At 46.7% G+C, this 22,212-nt stretch overlaps 2 protein-coding genes across 2 annotated transcripts; both read left to right on the top strand.

Annotated features, from left to right (window-relative positions):
• The first annotated feature begins 4,992 nt into the window (after positions 1–4,992).
• LOC140223236 (protein ALP1-like) lies at positions 4,993–6,303 on the top strand. The gene is made up of 3 exons (XM_072294766.1): positions 4,993–5,472; positions 5,554–5,779; positions 5,861–6,303. Exons 1-3 carry the CDS (start codon positions 4,993–4,995, stop codon positions 6,301–6,303), a joined length of 1,149 nt encoding a protein of 382 aa, XP_072150867.1.
• An 11,826-nt stretch (positions 6,304–18,129) lies between these two features.
• On the top strand, positions 18,130–20,486 carry LOC117859748 (U-box domain-containing protein 39). The gene has a single exon (XM_034742931.2). It carries the CDS (start codon positions 18,319–18,321, stop codon positions 20,122–20,124), a length of 1,806 nt encoding a protein of 601 aa, XP_034598822.1. The 5' UTR covers positions 18,130–18,318; the 3' UTR covers positions 20,125–20,486.
• Positions 20,487–22,212: the final 1,726 nt, after the last annotated feature.

The following is a 22,212-nucleotide window of genomic DNA, read 5'->3' as shown; positions in this document are numbered from 1 at the left end:
ACAATTAATTATAATTTAATATATAATTAAAAATCATACGGTTGATTAGGAAGATAATTAAATTTCGATTCATAAGACCAATTATTTCATATTAACCATACAAGGGAAATTTTTCTATTTATAAGCAGCACGCTAGAAAATTATTGCAACCTAGCGATGTTCCTTGTGTACACAACATCAAGTTTTTTGCACATGCGTCACACTGCACTGCCGGCTGCTAGCCCATACAAAATGCCTGAGGCTGAGAGTTTTAAGCACACAAACATGGCTTCATCTCGACATGTGTCCAATCGAGGATCTCTTGATAATTAAAACTCTACTCAAGGTAGAAGAAACATCATATATAAGCGATGTTCTGGTTATAATTAAGGAGGTTGCACGACACACTTAGATACCAAGAACTGGCCAGCTAGCACATGGAAAATTGTAAACACGGCAAACATTGTAAATGGAAACCTATCCTGACACGAGAAGCGGGTAATTGTTTTTCTAATCAACTTGGGGTGGCCATGCTGCAGAAGATTTCTTCCACTACGGATGCAGAGATGCCTATGTGCTCTCCTTGTACGTGTGCACGCATGCTGTAATAAGCCGAGTAATGGCCATGATTGCCTAGTTAGAAGAAGTCTAGAGCGAGAATGTTCATATTTATTAGGTGAAAACAATATTAAGTATTCCCTCCGTTCCAAATTATACACCATTTTAATTTTTTCTAGATTTAGTTTATGTATCTATATATATATATATGTTAAATATATAGGAAAAATTATGTATCTAGAAAAATTAAAACGACTTATAACGAAAAGAGTAGAGAATACTACAAGATGAGAGCTCTCCTAAGTAGGGGCAGAGCCAGGATCTGGTGCCGACACTATAAACTTAAGCTAACCTCATGTTTTCTATAAAAAAATTAAAGATTAAAAAGACTAACACTATATGGATGTGCATGGCCTGCATGGGTGCTGCAGCACCCCGCACCCCCTGCAGATCCACCCCTCCGCCCCTGGTCCTGGCACGTTTGGTTTGTGCCCAAGTTTGGTGTACCAAAACTTGGTCATGACCAAATCGTGAGCAATGCCAAAACCCGGGCAAAATTATGTTTGGATTGTGACCTTACCAACTATTAACAAATGTAGTTTGATATGTGAGTATGACATGTGGGGTCTGTATTTTTTTATATTTAAATATGGTCAACTGAGATCTCATTTTGTAAATATAATTACAGTGAGTATTAATATGCAAACAGATTTAAATTAAACGCACGGTTTAGAAGATATGAGCACTTAAACCAGTTAATCCTTGCTTCTTGGGGTCCGTGCAGGCTAATATGCTGCTGCCACGTTGCTCTTGGCAGCTTCCATCGGCTACCAAAACGTTGGCGAGCAGTTTGGTCGCTCGCGTTTTCGCCCGTCTTCGCTGTGTTACGCAGCTAGCTGGCTGTTGGCGCACCAATCATCGGCGATGAACCAAACGTTGCCAAAAGAATTTTTAAACGAACCGGGCAGGATTAAAAAAAAATTCCAGACTGAATAAATACAATCAATCAAAAAATAATAGAAAAGGCAAAGAGCTAAACAATTAAGTACACTTTATAGACAACACTAATCAGCATCACACTAGTAGAGCGGACAGTTGTTTCGCCCCAGCCATAATCCACGTCGCGGTCTCGTCTTTGATTCTTACAAAGATCATGTTGATAGCAGGTTCCTTACTGTTAGAGATTCTCATGTTCCTTTCTCTCCTTAGTGTCCATGTAATTAGCATGAAGAAAGTGTGCGTGCCTCTCCTGAGCAGCAACTTGCTGCCGCCCTCACCGTCCACCAATGGTGTAGCATGTCCGCCTCTTCCCAAACCCTTGGGTGGATTGCTGGTGCCGACATCTAGTCGGCTACCATGGTCCAAATTCTTCTTGTGAACCGGTATTCAACGAACAGATGCACGGCCGATTCATGCGAGCTTCGGCATAGTGGGCAGTTAGTAACCTTCGCCAAATCATATGGGCACGCCAATTTTTTGGAAGGGTTAGAGTTGGTAACCATCCAAACGTGAGTGCCGGAGCTACCAACTTTTCCATTATCTTCGTCAGGTCACAGTCCTGTCTCCTTCAACTTAGGAGCTGACCATATATTATACTACAAGAGTTTCGGCTGAGGAAGTATTAAAAGGCTCTCAGGGAATGAGAGAAGAGGACACACAAGAAAATGTTGATTAACTTTGGTGGCATGTGAAGGTGGCGTAAATAATCTATCAGATTACTTATATTGTACTCCAGGATTTTCTTGAACATTCATGCTCCCTTCTTGTCCCATGAACTCCTCACCTTCTCCGGTGAGGTTTAGGGTTGGGGTTGAAATCAGGGTTATAGATGGATCAAAGGTTAGGTTCAATAGGAGAGTTCACAGTCTGGCAGGGGCACAAGACGTAGGACGATGCTGCTCTCAAACACGAAGTGTGGAGTGCACTGTAACGACAGTTTGCGTCGAATGACTGACAATCAGTGATTGTTGCTCCGTAAATATTGGTCACTAATGCATCTTTACGTACGCTTGGGGAAAGATCTATGTTATAGTACAACACCATCGGTGAGTAGTTAATAAAAAGTACTAAACACTGCAATCCCGTCAGCCACTTCAAATAGAACTCTCATGGATTGTTGTGTATCTAGCTAGTAGTGAGTAGTGTCTTATGTACCTTCACTACAGCAAGCATTGTTGCATGTTGTACGCTCCATGGAGGGCAGCACACCAAGAAGCCATGTTGGTCCGGTCGCGCATCAGGGTTCTCAAGAGGCCGCCTGTCCAATCACAGTGAAAGAGGTGACAGGTGGCCCTCACTCCGGGTCGGGCGTTTGAGATTATAAACTAGCTGAATTATGGGTCATGAGCATTACGGTAAAATAATCTGAAATAAGCTAGTCTTGATAGGTTATTTCAGATTATCTGTAATTCCATGATGATTTTTACTCTACTATATATCCTTGAACCATAATTCATAGGAGGAAAACAAACAAGCTCTAAGCTTGCCTTGGCCTAACATCGACTAAGCAGTGCCCCAGTTTCGGATGCCTGTTCTTTAGGAGGAGGCGTTGAAGGAGAAACATAAACGCTTGTGTGTCTTAAACAGCTGACTAGTATATGAATCTCAATTCTCAAGGTTTGTGTCGATAATCACCACAATATTATTATTACACGTAGGAAATGACACACCTTTTCTAAGTAAGCACATAGCAATACCCACATTCAGCAAAAGGGGATCAATCCTATAGTGATGTAATTTGGGGGATCACGAGCAACATCTAACGTAAATCCTCAGCCTTTCCTTCTCACCTGTACTCAATGGAGGCCTTCGGAGGCTCTGGAACCGTCGGCCTCGGCAGATCATAGTACATCCAGGCAACTCTACGGCAGACGAGGCGGCTGTGCCACTCCGAGATGTACCAAGCGATGCCCCAGGGCGCCGCGACGGCCACGGCGCCGGCGAGCGCGGACAGCGGGGCGCCACGGGTGCCGCCCCAGCGGGCGTCGAGCAAGGCCAGCGCGGTGGCGCTGACAGCGATGCGGTTCCAGGAGTCCTCCCTCCGGCGCGCGAGGGGCAATGCCGTGTCCACGGCGCACAGCACGGCCGAGCAGGCGGCCTTCAGCTGTCGGGGCGGGGTGCGTTCTTGAGGACGTCCCGGGTGGCGCCAGCCGAGCCGTGGAGGCCCGTGACGAAGTGGTAGGCGGCGCCGCATGCGCCACCGATTATGAAGCCATTGCCTGCGGAGTGGATGAGGCGATGGCGGCGGTCCGGGATCTTACTGTACATCGTCCTCGCTGCGCTGATCGGCGCCGATCGGTCGGATGGAATTTTCCGCCGCTCGCGCGCGAAGTTGCTAGTTTCCCCGGCCAAGATGTGGTTGTGGAGTATCGGGCAAGCTCTTCGCTACGGGCGTGATTGGTAGCTGGGAGGGCACCGTCCGCTGCATGACCCCGAACCTTCCCGTCCACTCTCGTGTGTTCGGTTGGCCTTTCGGAATCGAAACGCCGCACCGCCCCGTTCCTTTCTCCCATTCCATCCCGCATCGGCCCATCCGCCTAGAGGGCTCCTTCGCTCGCGAGCCGGGATGGAGCGATGCTGGTGGGAATTTTTTGGCGGAGCACGGGAGATGGCGTCGTCCCGGGGCTAAAGGCGCGGGAGGCTTACGGTGACCTTCCATCCTCCCACCACTGTCTTCGCTCCCCTCCTCCCTGGTGTGCCTTCTCCTCTTCCTCCTCCTATTCGACCTCGGTTCGCTTGTGGATCGCGGTACTCCGGTGGCGCCCTGTGCCCCCGCTGGTGCTGCGACGGTACATCTCCTCCTCCTCTTACGCTGCTTCATCCCCTCTCCCCCGCTGATCTGTCGATTCGTCTTATTTTGGTTGGTGTCGATGAACCCTAGGTTCTTCTTCTCTCAGATCCGTGCGCTCCTTTTGTTGTTCTGTATCTGGATTTATGGTTGTGATGAACCCTAGGTACTTTGTGATGCAGATCTATGGTTGTCACATATAGAGGTCGATCTGATTTTTTTTTTGTTCTTGTACCATCCTCCCGGTGGGTCGAGGTCCTCCGGCGGCACCCTGTGCCTCCACTGGTGCTGCGACAGTACATCTTGCTTGGTGTCAATGAACCCTAGGTTGTTTCTGATACGGATCTATGGTTGTTCTGCATCTGCATTTATGGTTTTGATGAACCCTATGTTGTTTCTTATGCGGATCTATGGTTGTCATGTATCTTTGTCGATCTGATTCTTTGTGTCCTTGAACCATGGCTTACTCCTTTGCAACTAATCACGCCCGTAGTACTGAGCTGAGCAAAGTGCCTAGGTCGATGATGAATCCTTGCCGTCGGAGGAGCACCTTCGGGTGTGGCAGCCGCGTCTAGGATAACATGTACTTCAGAATGTTTGCTTGCTTAACAACATGACCCCAAGTTCTTCTACTGAGCTCTAATGAACACTGCATTGTATTCTTAGACATGGACTTGCAAGGTAGGCGCCGGGCTGCGGCTGCTCTTGTTGCTGCTGTTGCTGCATGGTTTTTCATGTGGTTTAAAAGGAGAAGTGAGGATGCTCGATCTATTACCTATGGACCCATGGAAGAGAGGGACAGAGAGAGGAATAGCAACCTCAGATTCATTTATGAATCTAATGATGTCCATTGTGTCAACCTAGTAAGGATGAGGAGGGCACCTTTTTTTCGATCTAGGGAGTTGGTTATGGATAGCATCCATGCCATTGTTGAAGAACAAGTTGCAATGTTCTTGCATGTAGTTGGACACAACCAAAGGTTCAGGGTCATTAACATGACATTTAGGAGGTCATCTGAAACTATCAGTAGGTTCTTTCATCAAGTCTTGTATGCAATTGGTGAGTTGAGAAATAAGTTGATTGTTCCACCATCCACTAGTGTCCATCCTAGGATCCTTGGCAGCAGGAGATGGAACCCATATTTTAAGGTTGGTGGCCCTTTCCTAATTGCAAACCAACTGACCTTACCCATATGGTAGTAACATGTTAATATGGCTATTTAGTTTTAGGATTGCATAGGAGCAATTGATGGGACACATGTCTTAGCTAGAGTTTCTTTGAAGATGCAAGCTGCCTTTAGAGGCAGGAAGCACACCATCACTCAGAATGTACTGGCAGCAGTGGACTTTGATCTCAGGTTCACATATGTGCTTGCTGGTTGGGAGGGATCTGCATATGATGCTCTAAATTTATCAGATGCTCTTGAAAGGGCAGATGGCCTTACAGTCCCACAAGGTACCATAACTCACATATACACATGCCAACAAATTGCACGCACTAAACTGATAAACCATCTCCATTTATTACATTGTCTAGAAAAATTCTATCTTGTGGATGTTGGATATGCAGCTAGGCCTGGGTTCCTGCCGCCATATTGTGGTACAAGGTACCACTTGAGGGAGTTTGGTTCTAATAGGCCACAAAACCAAAGAGAGTTGTTTAACCTGAGGCATTCTTCTCTTAGAGTGACAGTAGAGAGGGCCTTTGGTGCTCTAAAGAATAGATTCAGAATCCTTGATAAAAAGCCTTTCCATCCTTACAAAACCCAAGTGAAGTTGGTTCTTGCCTGTTGTATTCTGCACAATTGGATACTTAGGCATGGACAAGATGAACATGTCCCCACTGAAGCTGCTTGGACTCCTAACTCCACTGATACTCCCCCTGAGCCAGAACATAGTCCTGACAATGGAACTTGGGCACAACAGAGGGATGCATGGGCTGCACAAATGTGGCAGAATAGGGGATCTTCTAGAGTTTAATTCCACTGAAGTACTTGGAGTTCATGTACTGTTCAGTAGCATTGATGAATTTGTAATTTGTTCTGAGACCTATGGTACTTTGCTATGATGTGTACCTGCAATCATGAACAATATGCATGGTATAATGTTTGCATGCAGTATTTTCTTTGCTGTTTGATTCCTAAGTATTTTGGTGTTTCTTTTTCTAATGCTATTATGGTTAGGACATGGCTGTGATGGGTGAGAAAGTTGTTGGTGTTGCCAATGAGGCACGGGCTAAGGGTGGGGTGGCTGCTGTGGAGGAAGGGAACCCAGCAGCCCCTCCACCCAATGGAGCCTAGCCTGGAGGGCCAATGCAATGGACCAGTGTTCAGTCAGCCTTCATACTTAGGAGGTTTCATGATCTAGTTGGGCAAGGGGTCAAAACTGACAAAGGCTTCAAGGAAGTGCATGTTAGGCAAGTTGCTAGGATGGTTTCTAATTTTGCTGAAGTCAATGTCACCACCAACCAAATTTATAACCACTTGCGCAAATAGCGGCAGAAGTGGGTTAAGATTGCTAGGCTCAAGGATCTCAGTGGTGCTCTCTGGAACGAGGAGCATCATATGATAGTCCTTGAGGAGGAGCATCTAATAGGGCACACTAAGGTTAGGCCACAACTTAAATATATCTAACTGTTATGTTTAATAATTACCCTTTTCTCTAACTATTGCACCATCTCTTTGCCCAACTAGGATCATCCTGCTGATGCCAAGTTCTTGAACACCTCAATTGAGAACTATGTCCAAATGGAGGCCATTTTTGGATCTAGTCAGGCTACTGGTAGGTTTGCCATGGGTTCCAATGAACCTTTAGGTGTACCAACTAACCTTGGCCACCTTGAGGGGGGAGATGTTAGATCAGAGACAATTAATTTAGATGGGAATGAGGATGATTTTGGTAAGCAAAATGCAGCCTCCAATGGGCTGGACACCTCTAAGGGTTCTGATGATAAGGAAGGAAGAGGTGGTAAAAGGAGGAAGTTGTGTGAGGAAGAATACCAGTTGATGCATGGTATGACTGTTGTTGTTGCCTCTGTTGCAGATGCCCTCAAGGCTCCTCAGCACAATGAGGTCCATGAGGATCTTTATGGTTGTGTCATGTCCTGTCCTGGGTACTCACAGGAGGCCCTGATGTTTGCACTTGTGTACTTGCTGAAGAACAAAGCAGAAGGCCTATGCTTTGTTCAGATGAGTGAAGCCCATAGGATCCTTTGGCTTAGGACCTACCTGAGCCAAGCCAACTTCCTCTAGGTGCTTAAGGACTGCCATCTGATATTTTGCTTGCCTATGCTATAGTCTGACATTTTGGGTTAGCACTAACCACTAATGGTGAGGGTAGAGACACCATTTGGAGCTTATCCAAGGCTGCATATATTTTTGTATAGAATAGGACACATGGTTCCACTTTGTAGAGGTGATTGGGAGGGATATGTTGGGTGTGTAAACATGAACACCTGCACCTTGTCTTTGTGATGGATGACATGTCTTTGTTCTAGTTAATTGAGCTTTCCTGTTGGTTGACTACCTGGTGATACCATTTTTTTTGATCTTGCATACATGTTCTGACTTGATGGTAACATATGTTATTCAAGGTAAGAACCTATGCCTATGATGATTGGAATATTTACCCAATTAAAAGTAGATGGGTACCATCAGATGACCTTGAGCTTGTGAGGGACTATGACATTGTTGTTGTTCTTGTCCACTGCTACTGTATTTGTACTACCTGGTAAGTCCATCTTTCTTTCATCTTTCCTATATGTTGGTTGCTTTCTTCTGCCTTGATGGTAACATATGTTATTTAAGGTAAGAAACTATGCCTATGATGATTGGAATATTTGCCCAATTAAATGTAGATGGGTACCATCAGATGACCTTGAGCTTGTAAGGGACTATGACATTGTTGTTGTTGTTGTTGTTTTTGTTGTTGGCAACTGGTACTGCATGTTACTTATTTCTGGCTAGCATGTTGCTGATCTGTTGTCGATGTGCTGCTACTGCTTTTTCTGTTGGCAGTCCTGTTGTTTCTGTTGCCAATGTGCTACTGTTTTTGGTCTTCTATTGCTCTTGTGTCACTGATGCTCCAAGCTCAAGGTCAAGAGAAGATGAAAATAAAATCTAAGGCCAACACTTAGTATATCACATTTGCTTTTATCATACATCTACCTTTGCAAATTGGGTAATATGCAAATTGGGTAACCTGTCATCAGCAGGTCACATTGTTGTTGTCGTCCTCCTCCCTGGTACTACTTGTTGCTTATTTCTGGTTGTGTTGTTGCTGAGCTGTTGTCGATGTGTTGTTACTGCTCTTTCTGTTGGCACTATCCTACTATTTCTGTTGCCATTGTCGTACTATTTGTGGTCTGCTTTTGCTCTTCTATCACTGATGCTCCAAGCTCAAGGTCAAGGGAAGATGCAAATAAAATCTGAGGCCAACACTTACTATATCACATTTTCTTTTATCATACATCTACCTTTGCAATTGAATCAAGTTTTATTTTCTTTATAAGGCACAATGGCTTGGTATGTTGTGTACCGAGGTAGGAAGCCTGGAGTCTATGCAAATTGGGTAACCTGTCATCAGTAGGTCACCGGTTATCCTAATTGTTGCTACAAGAGTTTTAGTTCTAAAGAGGAGGCAATTGCATCTTTTCTAGAGTCCACTGGTGATGAAGATGTCAAAGAAGCTACTATCGGTTCAAAAAAGACGGCAAATAAACTTAGTTGGCTCCATATCATAGTTATGCTACAATTTATTGTTATTATTGTACTGCTAGTAGTAATTAATTGTCTTTGGAAGTAGGATCAGCGTTTGTAATATCAAAACAGCTCATGTTCATGAACATTGGTGGTAACCTCACCAATATGGTACTAGGGTGCTCCGATCTCCTCCCATTCTACGTACCAAACACGATCTGGTGTCTCTTGTCATACACGACAACGATCCAACCAGTACAACCAAACACCACCTCGCGTGATTCAGGACGACAATAAAGTGCAACCAAACAAACCTCCCTGTATCGCTCTATCCCGTCTCCCACCATCTGGTACAGCCCATCCATTCTAGATGGCCCCCTCCTTTGCAACCAATCACGCCCTACGGACTTCCTAGGAATGCGGACTCCCAAGCCCAGCTGAATCTCGGCATGCATGGAAATGAAGGATTTGAGGCACCTGTTGTTTGGATCCGAGGAACATCAAAGGAAATTTGAAGGGATAAAGAAAGAAAATGGAGGAAAGGAAATCAAAGTGAGCGTTTGGAATGGTGGAATCCTTCAACCTTTTCATCAGGAATGCTGTTGCATAAAAACATCAATTTCAATTCGTGGTTTTCATTTCCTTTGCGGAAGCCAGAGGATGGAGGAAGCGTGCGCGAAGAGGGAAAAGAACGTGCAGCTTCGAGATCTTATTGTCTTTTTTATAAGATGTTTGTTTTTGTATATATCACAGATATGAACACTTGTGCTTGTGCTATGAATATTATTTAAGGAATGTATAAGCAGTAAAAATTTAGTAAAACATACCATATGTTTCTATATCTTTTTGACATGTGTAGTACAATGGAAGCCTTTTCATCCTTGTTCCCTTAGTTGATTCTAGAGAGAATCCACGCTAAGCTATTGTCATTTATGCCCCACTTTAGCGGCGCTATAGCTTCTAGAGAGAGTCCACGCTAAGCTATTGTCATTTATGCCACTATGGCAGCTACAATTGCTAAAGCGCAATTTAGGGCGTGATTGGTTGGGTGCATCACTCCCCATCCACGCTCCCGGCATGCAATTGGGGTGATTGGTTGCCTAGGCTTGGTAGTGGGCCTAGCCCGTGGCGTGCAAAAAGGGACCCCGAGCCTGGCTCCTAGGGTGCGGTAAAAATCCTCGTTTCCTTGGAGCTAGGCTCGCTCGGTGCAGCGCCGGGCGTGTGGGTGAGCACGCGGGCAGTGAAAATGACCGCGGCGCGTGCAGGTGGGAAGGAGCGCGGGAGATTAGGTTACCGTCCCGATTTCGTACCATTCGCCGGCTATATATCCTCACCTCTCCTCCTTCCTCACGCTCACTCGCCATTTTCACCATCACTGAGCAGGTGAGCCTTTTCCTCTCCTCTCAGATTCGTTTGCTCTCTTTTCCTCTTCATCCCCAAGCACGGCTAACCATTTTTCCACCCTGTTCTTTGATTTGCAGCGGAGATTTCTTGGCGAATTTGTGCTGCAAGGCAACTAATTTCCCCCCTCTCTCAAGTTCTTGTTTACCTAACCCTAGATCCTGTGAAAATATCATCGATTCGCTAACTGTATCATCTCAAATGTGTAGATCCTCCCTGGATTTGCGTTCTTTGGTTGTTTCAAGGTAAAGATCTAACTTCTGTGGCCTTGGATTTTGATTTCTGTAGATTCATAATAGTTTCTGATATGCGCCATGGTTCAAAACGAGTCTATTTTTGTGCAGGGCTACAGATCTGTTGTTCCTCCCTCACTTCCCACCCGATCTGTTGGTTGACCGGCTTCCTGCTGTTGTTGCAGTACAGAAAGCATTAACCCCTCCTCCTATATCCTCTCACAAATCTTATGGTCACGCTTATATTATTGTGCGGTGCTCTAGATGCTATTCCTGTGATGAAAATTCTATTGGATTTGCTATATTCATGCTTGATGGGAAAAGCTTATTCAATGATGCTTTATTTGTTCTGTTAATATGAGCATTTGTCCATGTCAGTGATTCCTCTCCTGTAATTCTGAGCATACTTGTCCATGTCAATGATGACTTAACTATTTAATCTGAGCATACTTGTCTATGTCAATAATGCATCTCCTATTAATCTGAGCATACTTGTCCATGTCAATGATATTTTTTATGTTGAAATGAGAACTTGTCCATGCATGTGATGGTGCTTCATGTTAATCATAGCAGTAGATCATTTTTCGTGCATACACTTAGGCTATGCTACTTGTTTTCATTTATATAGATGGCTTGGGAAGACAAGAGGCGCATGGTAATTCTTCAGGCAGAGGCAGCTACTCTAGTCACTGCTATGTATGCATTCTTCATGAGTAGGATTAGAATGGGTCAACTTTCACGACCTCGGATTACCGATGCCCCAATGAGTGCTATGGATGAGGAAAGGCAAAAAAAACCTGGATTAAATTTATAACTGTAATGATGTTGAGTGTGTAAACATGCTTCGCATGAGAAGAGCCCCTTTCTTTCAGCTATGCAATTTGCTTAGGAATATAAACTTGCTTAGAATAGCATAGATAGCAGTGTTGTAGAGCAAGTTGCAATGTTTCTTCATGTTGTCAGCCACAACCAATGTTTTAGAGTTATACACCAAAATTGGAGGAGGTCCGTGGAGACCGTGCATAGATATTTCAAGAAGGTGCTCTATGCTATTGGGGAACTTACGCATGAGATGATTAAGCCTTCATCTAATGAGACACCACTTAAGATCACAAATAGCCAAAGATGGTGTCCATATTTTAAGGTAATGAATAAATCATAGAGTTAATAATAATTGTTGGTATCCATATAAATCATAGAGTTAATAATAATTGTTGCATACTTGGGTGCATATCATGTAACAATAATTGCTGGGTCCCATATAGGATTGTGTTGGGGAAATAGATGCAAGCATCATTTAGGGGCAGGAAACACTACACAACTCAAAATGTGCTAGCTGCAGTGGACTTTGATTTGAAATTCACATATGTCTTGGCTGGTTGGGACGGATCTACACATGATGCCACTATCCTTGAGGATGCACTTGAGCAGGAGGATGGGTTAAGGGTCCCACAAGGTAATTAACTTAGCGATAGGTAAATAAAGTTACAACCTGCAAAACTTTAGGACTAATACACTTGTATACACTTTTTCTAGGGAAATTCTACCTAGTAGATGCTGGATATGCATGTCATCCTAGATTCTTTCCTCCTTACAGAGGCACTAGATACTATCTTAACTCAAGTCAGCGGCTTCAGAGGAGCGTTCTAAAAAAAATACAAGACAAAAGAAGAAGTCATGGCAGCATTTTATGGTAGAAAATTTGAAGCAAAAGAGCTACCTGCTACGGCTGAACCTAAGAGGAAGAAGGCTTCTCGCTGTTATTAGAGGCTGCAGTAATTTTAGTTCAAGCTATAATAATTATGTTTTTACTTTGGAAATGTATGTAAGTTTACCCCATGGACATGCTAGTGGTAATATCACCCTATGCATTCAAGAGGTAACTGAACATGATGCATTCGGGCAACCAAACAAACTCATCTTGCATCTCCTATTTGAATTCTGTGTGCATTCATGCAACCAACAATATCTCCCTATGACCTGATAGGAATGGAGCAAGCAACCAAACATGAAGCATTTGCATCTGCAGGGTCTGGCTCTTGCCGGTCTGGCTCCCTGGTGCGAGCCTAGCTTGCTCGGGAAGACAACCAATCGGGCCCTTAGTAGCACTAAAATGCTTAGCGTTAGCGCCAATTTAGCGGCGCTATTCTGGTTTCTGTATGCATGCCAAAATGTGAAGCCAGCAACTTTAATTTGCAGCCCGTAGAGGCCCAAAACAACTCAAAAACCCTAAAATTGTGAAACACAAACGTCATTCTCCAATCCCCACTTCTCCCTTCCGAAGAAGTTGTGGCGACGGTTGCGGTGCTGCTTGCGAGGTTGAGCTTGGTGACTGGCGGCGAGCAGGCGTCCAGGCGGGCAACAGATCAGGCCATCAGGGTTCCGTCGGTCCACTTCCTCTTCTGAGCAGTGAGCAGCACCAAGGCAACCACGTAACAAGTCCCAATCCCAGCCAGGCAAGTTCCTTTCAGGCTCGACCTTCCTGATCTGATCTCCGTTCTTTTTTCTTTGGAGCTTGAAGTTTGGAGTTGATTTGATTACTGAAGGTAATAAAGATGAGTCTGAGTCTGCTTCATCTTCCAACATAGAAGTTGATGATCATAGTGTCGACATAGATCACCAGCCCCCCAACTGTGAAGCTGTCATTCTTCTGATTCTGAATCTGAGAATGGTACTGTGCAAGTTTGTTGCCATGCTGTCTGCTGCCGATTTGGTCTTTTGGATAAATAAACATCTGGATTTCATGAATCATGGATTAATGTCAAGTTATGGAATGCTGATGGACTCCCGGAGCCGTGGAAACATATGTGTGCTCATCACATTTCTTAATTACTATGCTTTTGTGCATCAATTATTTGTTTTTTCATGGTTTTTTTTATAAAAACTCTATTTGCCATAGGTGCGCTATAGCTGCACTATAGCCTTTTAGCGGCCGAAAAAAAGATGCCGCTATTTGTCATAACCCACTATTTAAAACCATGCTCATTGCTAAAAACTAAATCTATCTTCAACATCCTCTGTCTTTCTTCATTATAGTGTTTTAGTGAAGAAATTTTCTACAGTAATTCCAAAAACTTATTCGAAGAACTCTTTTGCAGAATATATTTGTTTGAAGAAGTATTTCCAAAGAATTTTTGTATTAAATTAATCTGAAAAAAGTAGTCCTAGAAAACTTGTACTCATAAGCTTTTAAGAAAATAAGTAAGTTTTTAGAAAACTTGTTCAATGAGTAGGAGCTTTTCAAAAAAGAATATTTAGAAGAATTTCTATCGATAAGTCAATTTATGTTGAAAATTTAAGTGAAAAAGTTATGTGCTAAAAATTAGGTAAAAAACTATATGGAAACGTTTTTAGAAAACTTTCTAAGAATGAAAAGTTGCATGGAAGAAAATTACCAAAAATAGAAAACTGTAGTTTATCACATTTGGGATTAGCATGCCCCATAGAATTTCTGGATCTTAATTCATTGGTTTAGCCTAAAAGTAGTAGATTTGAAATTATTTCAACCTTAATTTGTGGAGCAGATTGCGCCTTTTGTGCTTACCTTCAGTGCTAGTTTGGAAAGTCGGGGCTGGAAGCCCACGGGTAATGCTCCCCTCCCTGGTCATCTGGAAGCCCGTGTGACAGGGTTTCGTGGCCCGATTCCCTTCGTTTTCCACGGAGGAGAAATCCACGACCCACCAGGTGGGTCGGGCAGCGTTTTAATTATTGTTGGTCCTCTGCCTTATTTGGCTACTTGGGGAAATGGAGGCCACCTTGTTCCAGCTTGGGCGACTGACCTGGCTGCTTTGCAATCCTTAACAATTTGCGCTCTTCAGAATGATGGAGCCTAATTCATCATTAGTGCAGAGTATAAGCTGGATCCGTGCGTGTCAGCTTCGTGAACCACACTGTTTTCTGCTGGTACCGTACGTACAGGCTCCATCTTCCTTGGAGGCCGGTGATGATCTGCGACTGTAGGTCATCACAAAGGCGGTTCTGCTTGCTAATTTCTTATTGACCTTGCGCATCATGCTCTTGAGACTTTCCATCCAAGCACATCGTTGGGCATGGATGGATGGATCCTGCTGTCTGGGCCGGAGCATCTGGCAAAGCTTGCCGCTTTTGTCTGATCGCTTTCCCGGCCAGCCGCCTTTTTCGTTCCGGGATGAGATCGATCATCGTCACTCGGGAGAATTAAAGACGATGATGTTTACCATGTTCAAGTTAAAGCGCACGCACTTACGATCCAGTGGATTGATGTCTCTCTCTATATATTATTTTGCTATAATGCACTTGGTGCATCCTGTACATAGAATGCACCTAGACTGATGGTGCGCTGGATCTACCCGCACACTCAACCAAACATGTCGTGTGTGCGTCCTAGTTGATTTGTATTATCCACCTACCATGCACAACCATGTTGCATACAAATCTCACCAGACTGTATGCATGAATGGAATCTTTTGTGGGTTCAATTTTTTGAAACAAATTTTCTCCTAAACCTTAACCCCGATTAACAAATCATTTGCTGCATCTTACTCAAAAAATGTGCCTAACAAAATTAGATCCAATATGGATATATTTTATTATTTTTACACGAGCTGCATCTCTGTATATTACTGATTGCAACTCCATATACTTCTGAGTTGCAACTAGTTATAACTCTGTGTACGTTTTGCATCTGGTCTCTATAATCAGATTCAGTTGCAATTCAGAGTTGCTATCATATCTGATTGCAACCAGAGTAGCAACTGAGTTGCAACTGTGTAGTAACTTGTTGCAACTAATTTTGTTTGGTTGCATTTGAGGAGTAACTGGTTGATAGTAACTGGGTAGTAACATGTTGCAACCAGTAGTAACTTGGTTGTAACTAGTAGCAACATGGTAATAATTAGATTTTAACTGGTTGCGACCAGGGATAACTAGGTTAAAAAGTAAGGTGCAATTATATTGTAGCTATGATTGCAATTCACACTACAACATGGTTGCAATTACATATTTTTGAAAAAAACCATTAGAATATATCTGTCAAATCTCATTTTGTTCGGCACATTTTTCCGTCAACATGCTTCAAACGGATCTGAAATCGGACCTACAGTTCATGAGATATCGCATTTTTTAATTCAAATCAAGAAAAGATCCCCTCCGCATGCAAAGCTTCCGGTGGGTGAATTTCTAGGATAACGTGGTTTCACATGGTTTGTTGGTTTTATTATTTCTTGGCATGCGGTAGTTGAATTGGAGCTCGAACGGTTCTGTGCGCCCGTAATACATGCTGGATCATTCATTGGATTGATTTACATGGTAGAGATCATGATGGCAGACTCTGAACTCTCTTGAGGCTTGAGCTGTGATCTGAAAAGTTTATACCGGATCTTAGTGCACCCAGCAGCTAGCCACCACTTTGCACTGATCGAATTCAGTTGATACGTCGGATTACCTTTTTTAGCTTGGTACTTTTGACGGAGCATTATTCTTTACTCGACGTAGATCTCACAAAAATCTTGCAAGTACGTACGGGTAGTGCGAAAGAAGGGCCCAACAGCAAACATGTGCAACGCATTCGCTTTTCACAGGCGGCTCAACTCAGCTAGGAGTGATGCGGCCCTCAGCCGTTTGCAGTTCCACAGAATATGGTGGCAGGCGCATAACCAGATCTCGGGTTCAAAGTTAACCACGACAAAAGTATTGGAAGGTCAGTTCTCTACTGATACGCCCACAGCACGTACGGGTGCTCGCATGCGTCACACACTGATAAAGCGATGGACAATCAGCCTGTATCTGTACCTGTACGTGCACGCCACGTAGCTCGTATCTGCAAACCATTAGCTAAGAACCAGAATTGCCAGGCACGAGCAGCTCAGAACCGTACGCGCGAGGCGCGCATGCATGCAGATCATGCCAGATCCACCAAATGAGCGAGCGTTCCATCCCCACTGTCCGTATTCTCCAGGGGGCTAAAACAATCGGAGCTCCTGTCCAGCGGGTATGCACGAACAAAGGAAGGCGGAACTTCGGTTTCACAAAAGATTGAGGTTTTACCTCAATTTTACACCAACAAGATCATTTTATCGTGCGTAGAGGAAGTAGCTCCCTCAGCTCAACACACGTTTTCTACCTCCCAATAATGGTCGTTTTTCGTTTCTAATCGAACAAGCATCCCACAACATCTTGTTCCCGATCAACTCCAATACTAACGAACTTATCCGCGGACCTTAACCCTCGCTCTAGGGGTGACCAGGTTCGCCTAGGTGTTAGGATAGCGCTCGATGTCCACCCCCACTCTCTCCTCCTACCCTTGGCCGATGGCACCCCACCATCTTGTAGCTCCACCACCGCCACCTTCCCCACCCTCGCACCAATGCTCCCCTGCCCCACCTCGGCACCGCCCACTGAGTGTCCATCACCACCCGCCCATGCTGCGTTGTGTCACCTTGCTGCTGCCTCACCCCACCACCCGTCCTCTGTCCCACCACTCCCTTGCTCTGACAACGTCCATCGGATGTGTCCACCATAGCCTAGCTAGTTGCACCGCGCCACCTCGCCTCACTACCCACAACCTTCTACCATCCCTTTTAGGTTCGATGGTGATGAAACCTCCAACTCTGAAAACCAAAACTCCGAACCTTAACCCTAATAACCTCGACAGCAGCTGGTGGCGGAGGCGAGGAAGATGTGTAGGCGCCAGGCGAGCGAGAGGAGGGGAGGAGGGGATAAGGTGGGACCCATTTGGAAGAGAGGCAAAGTGGTGGTAGGTGGGATGTTTCCATGCACGTGGGTGCACTATAGCATCGATGCTCTCGCTCCACTCTCCTTATTCCATCTTTTTTTCAACTTTATTGGATGATGTGCTATCGGGTAATATGTGGAGAACCAAGGTGGGTGTATTGGTAATACCAGCACTCTAGCAGTAGCCTTCAAACCAAAGCTCCTAAGGTTCTCCACAAAGATATCTCCAACTCCAGCAATAGCTCTCATGCATAGAAACTTTCCTAGAGAATCCATGAATGAAATATGGAGAGGGGAATTTGGAAGCCTCCCAAGATGGGAAGCCAAGTAAAGATCGCTGGAGTATATTTTTTTTATTTGACCCTCGGAGTAGGGGCCTGTTCTAACCAGTGGCACGCTACGCCTGTCCCACCCGACATTTCTATTATTGCTAACTGATTGTATCTAAGCTTTTATTAGTAGTGACCAGACTAGCGTAACACAAATTTGTAAAGAGTTGTTGATTCCAGATCCATCCCTTGGTAACAGAGGCCATCCTTTGCTTAGCCGGAGTGCCGGACACTCACCCCACCCCCGACAAAAAGACGCCCGGTAAACGACCGGCGCCAGCTTTCCTCCCGCGCGACGGCGACGCGACTGCGTCCGTCCAGCCGCAACACTCCATTGCTCCACTGCCCCACCGCAGCCACGGCGCCCCCCGCCGGGCAGCCTAACTAACCGCTCCTCCTCCCTTCACGGCTAAGTCACCTCTCCCTCGCAATATTTAACCGCCCAGGAGAAAGGCCTCCACCACTCTCCAGTCCCCACTCCCCAGCAAGGCCAGCCAGCCAGCCAGCCGGCCAAAGTTGCCGAACCCCGAGCCAAAAGCAGCCGCCATTATTGGCGCTGCAACACCAAAAGCAGCCGCTGCTTTGCTGAAAAAGCTCCGGCGCCGGCGACGCTCGCGGCCAGATATGGGTGCGGAGCGAGCGCGGCGCTGGAAGCTCCTGCCCTTCCGGTCCCTGTCCCTGCCGCCGGCGTCCGCGTCCAAGCCCAAGCGCAGGTCGCCGGACGTTCCTGTCTCTCTGTCTCCGGCGAGGACGGAGAAGGAGGTGGAAGAGGAGGTGCCGGCAGAGTTCCTGTGCCCGATCCTGCGCGCGCCCATGGCGGACCCGGTTATCCTGCCGCCCGGGCGGACGTACGAGCGCGCCTGCGTCCGGGCCTGCGCGGACCTCGGACTCTCGCTCGGACCGGACGGAGTGGTGGCGGGGGAGGGGAACACGCAGGGGGGTGGTGGTGGTGCCGTCGCCATACCCAACGACGCGCTCCGGGCGGCCGTCCGGACGTGGTGCGCGCGCTCCGGCCGCGCGGCACCGGTGGCTCCTTCAGCCGAGAAGGCGAGTGAGGCCGTGCTCCAAGCGGTGCCTTCGGCGCGGGCGCAGGAGAGGACGGCTTCGAACCTGTCGTGCGCATCGGAGGTGGCGATGGCTCCGGCGAGGTCGTCATCCAACCTGTCGTGCGCATCGGACACGGCGCTGGCGCCGGCGAGGTCGGCGTCCAACCTGTCATGCTCGTCGGAGGGCGCGTTCGCTGCGTCGTCGTCGTCGTCGTCGTCGTCGGGTAGGTCGTCGAGGGAGATGGCCGCGGCTGAGGTCGAGGTGGTGCGCGGGAAGGAACAGGAGGCGGTGAAAGAGAAAGAGAAAGAAGAGGAGCCCGTGCCCGTGCGTGCCGCTGACGCGGAGGAGGAGGCGGTGGCGAAGGCGGTGGAGTCGGGGGACGAGATGGAGGTGGAGGCGACGATGGCCGCGCTACGGCGCGCCACGCGGGAGGGTTCAGCGAGGCGGCGCGCGCTCTGTGTGCCGCGCCTCCTCGCGGCGCTCCGGCGGGTGCTGCTCTCCTCGCGCCACACCGCCGCGGCGCGCGCCGACGCCGCCGCGGCGCTGGCGAACCTTTCCCTTGAGCCGGAGAACCGGGTGCCCATCGTGCGCGCGGGTGCGGTGCCGGCGCTCGTCGACGCCGTGGCCTCCGCCGCCGCGCCGCCGGAGGCGCGCGAGCACGCGGCCGGCGCCCTCTTCGGCCTCGCGCTCCACGAGGGTAACCGCGCGGCCATCGGCGTGCTCGGCGCCGTGCCGCCGCTCCTCGCCGTCCTCGCGGGCCGCGACAGCGACCACGCCCCGCGCGCGCGCCGCGACGCCGGGATGGCGCTGTACCATCTCTCCCTCGCCGCCGTGAACCAGTCGAAGCTCGCGCGCGCCCCGGGCGCGGCCAGGAGCCTGCTCTCCGTCGCGTCCGACGCCGACGAGCCGGCGCCCATCCGCAGGCTGGCGCTCATGGTGGTCTGCAACGTGGCCGCCTGCGCGGAGGGCCGCGCCGCGCTGATGGACGCCGGCGCCGTGGCGACGGCGTCCGCCATCCTCTCCGGCGACGGATCACGCAGCTCGGAGCTGCAGGAATGGTGCGTCGCGGCATTGTACGCCATGAGCAGGGGCAGCCCGCGGTTCCGGGGGCTCGCCAGAGCGGCCGGCGCGGACCGTCAGCTGATGCTCATCGCCGAGCAGGCGAGCCCCGGCGTTCACGAGGACATGGCGCAGATGGCGCTGCGCACAATGCTGGGCCTGGCCGATAACAGCGACGACGACCAGATCACGGAGTGCATGAGCAACGAGGGCAACCATGGCGGCGGCAGGGTGCCTCACCGCCGGCGCGTGGCGAGCTGGAGCGCTCCACCTCCCGCGACGCCGGCAAGCTCTCATCAATGGCGATCCGTGTGCATTGATTAATTGAAGAGTTCAGCTGCTAGATGATGCTGTGAGACATGCTTTGTTCATGGGGTTTAAATCTTGCCGTGCTTTCTTCTTCTTGGTCTGTCATTTTGGAATTTGGATGAATGGTGCAGCGAAATGGTGAAGAAACTAGACAGTTGTGCGAGCAGTTGGTATCTAGTTCAGTTGTGTGCGTTTGTACTCTGTACTGTACTGTACTGCCACTTTGTTCTTGTCATGTCAGCCAAACTGTATATAGGTTGTTGCTTGCAAGTTTTTGCATGCTCTTTTGCTGTTAATCGTATTAAATACGTAGTACCTCATTTGGTAATGTAAGGAGTACTATGTTTGTTACACATATACATTATGCATGTTTTTTATGGTGGGTTTGGTGATCAACTTTCACACATCGATGACTGGCAGGGCTAGAGTGATGGCTAATATTTGTAACCAGATGGGTCACAGCAATGTGCTCCTTCAGTAAAAGAAAAATACCTGATGCCTTGAACACCTTTTTGTTTGAACTTGTGAAACTTTGACGACTAATAATTTTCAAAATTTTAGTTTGGAACATGAAAATCTCATGTGCACATTTATCTATTGGATTTGATAAATACATTATTTTAATAGCAAATAACGTCAAAATTCAAAACTACAGTTTGGAGACTCTGCGGTCGTCCAAAGTGTCAAAGCTACAGTTTACAGGGAGTAATGCCAAAGCATAAGACTTTTATCTAAGATGATACTGCTATCAACTTAATAATGTCAAAGCCTTTTTAGGTTGGTGAGAGGTCAAGGGATCAAAGGTTGGTGAGTTGAATATCCGGACGAGGGTTCATCATCAAACTGTAATGCTTATCTAGCTTTCTTGTTTGCTAAAAACACTCCAACCCTGAACTTTGCTTATTGAGAAACCCTGGGGCAACGGCTGGACCCGTTGTGGCGGCATTGCTTTGTTTGGGATGCAAGAAACTGCTGCTGTTATAGCTCGTATGGCTATAACCTGACTGAATAATTTTTCAGTCGTTTGCATTGGGTGATGTGGCCCTGGAGATAGCTGGTGGGCAAGTGCTTTGCAAGGTTAATGTTAACCCAAGTCTTTATCAGCTCGATTAAAGACACCGGTGTCTGGGAAGCGAAGCATCGCGTGCAAGAAAAGTAGTGATAAATTAGTGAGCATCGGCACTGAATCTTCATGCTGCAACTGGGGAAGCCACCCTGTTTGTTGGGATACCTGTAAAGGAAGAACAGCTGCCATGAACACTATGTCTGGCCAACCTGGAAGTGTTCATTTGAGATCATTTTTTCTGCACAAAAAGCTTAAGATTTGGAACTGTTGTTTATACATTATGGAGGCACCTTTGCTCTTTTGCATGGGTTTTGGGCTTTGGACATATTCGCTTGGCTTAACTATTCTTTTAGAATTCAGAAGAATATCTTGAAAACCAGTTTCAGTCCAAAGAGGTGCAAGTGTTGACGGCTATTAGCACACCAAGTTGTGAACCGCAAGCGCACATATCAGTTGTAGCTCTTCCCTCAGAGTACTCCCCCAAGGTTTATCAATCCGTGGAACTTATAGCACAAGATTTATTTTAACTAGCATTGTTAGTATGGACTTAGTGTTGATGGGTGGTTCAGATCTAATCTACTAAACACGTACAGATAGATAACAGATAGAGCAGAGGTAACCAATCTAGAGCAATCTAGACGATGCATAAGTTGTAATTCTGAGCATGGATAGCAAAGCAACACATATATGATCCTAGTAAAAAGCATCTTTAAATCTACACTTCCGATCCGGCTCCCGAAACCCCCTACCTAAAGTTCCCGTCACGATCCCCTCTATTAGCATAGGTAGATTAAAGGCACGATTGAAAGAACATATTATACTCATCGGTAGATTAGGCATGCAAATCCGGTCACCACGACCACAAGAACATCCTAAGCAATCTATCATCGATTAATAGATTGAAAAGCAAGAAAACCTGGTGAAGCATAAAACCATCAAAGGAGATACTTAGATCGCTAAGAACATGAACATATTTATTACTTCACCATGAATGATTATACATCACAAGATCACCACTGGGATCCTACCTTGATCTT

This window comes from Setaria viridis, chromosome 6 (genome assembly GCF_005286985.2).
Source record: "Setaria viridis chromosome 6, Setaria_viridis_v4.0, whole genome shotgun sequence".
Classification (NCBI taxonomy): Eukaryota; Viridiplantae; Streptophyta; class Magnoliopsida; order Poales; family Poaceae; genus Setaria; species Setaria viridis.
This window is presented reverse-complemented; position numbering and strand designations above follow the sequence as displayed.

Excerpts from the sequence above, each read along its gene's own strand:
- LOC140223236 (XM_072294766.1), top strand. The coding sequence starts at position 4,993 with ATGGACTTGCAAGGTAGGCGCCGGGCTGCGGCTGCTCTTGTTGCTGCT. Across the intron at positions 5,473-5,553 it reads GATGGAACCCATATTTTAAG|GATTGCATAGGAGCAATTGA; the intron begins GTTGGTGGCCCT and ends ATTTAGTTTTAG. Across the intron at positions 5,780-5,860 it reads TGGCCTTACAGTCCCACAAG|AAAAATTCTATCTTGTGGAT; the intron begins GTACCATAACTC and ends TACATTGTCTAG.
- LOC117859748 (XM_034742931.2), top strand. The coding sequence starts at position 18,319 with ATGGGTGCGGAGCGAGCGCGGCGCTGGAAGCTCCTGCCCTTCCGGTCC.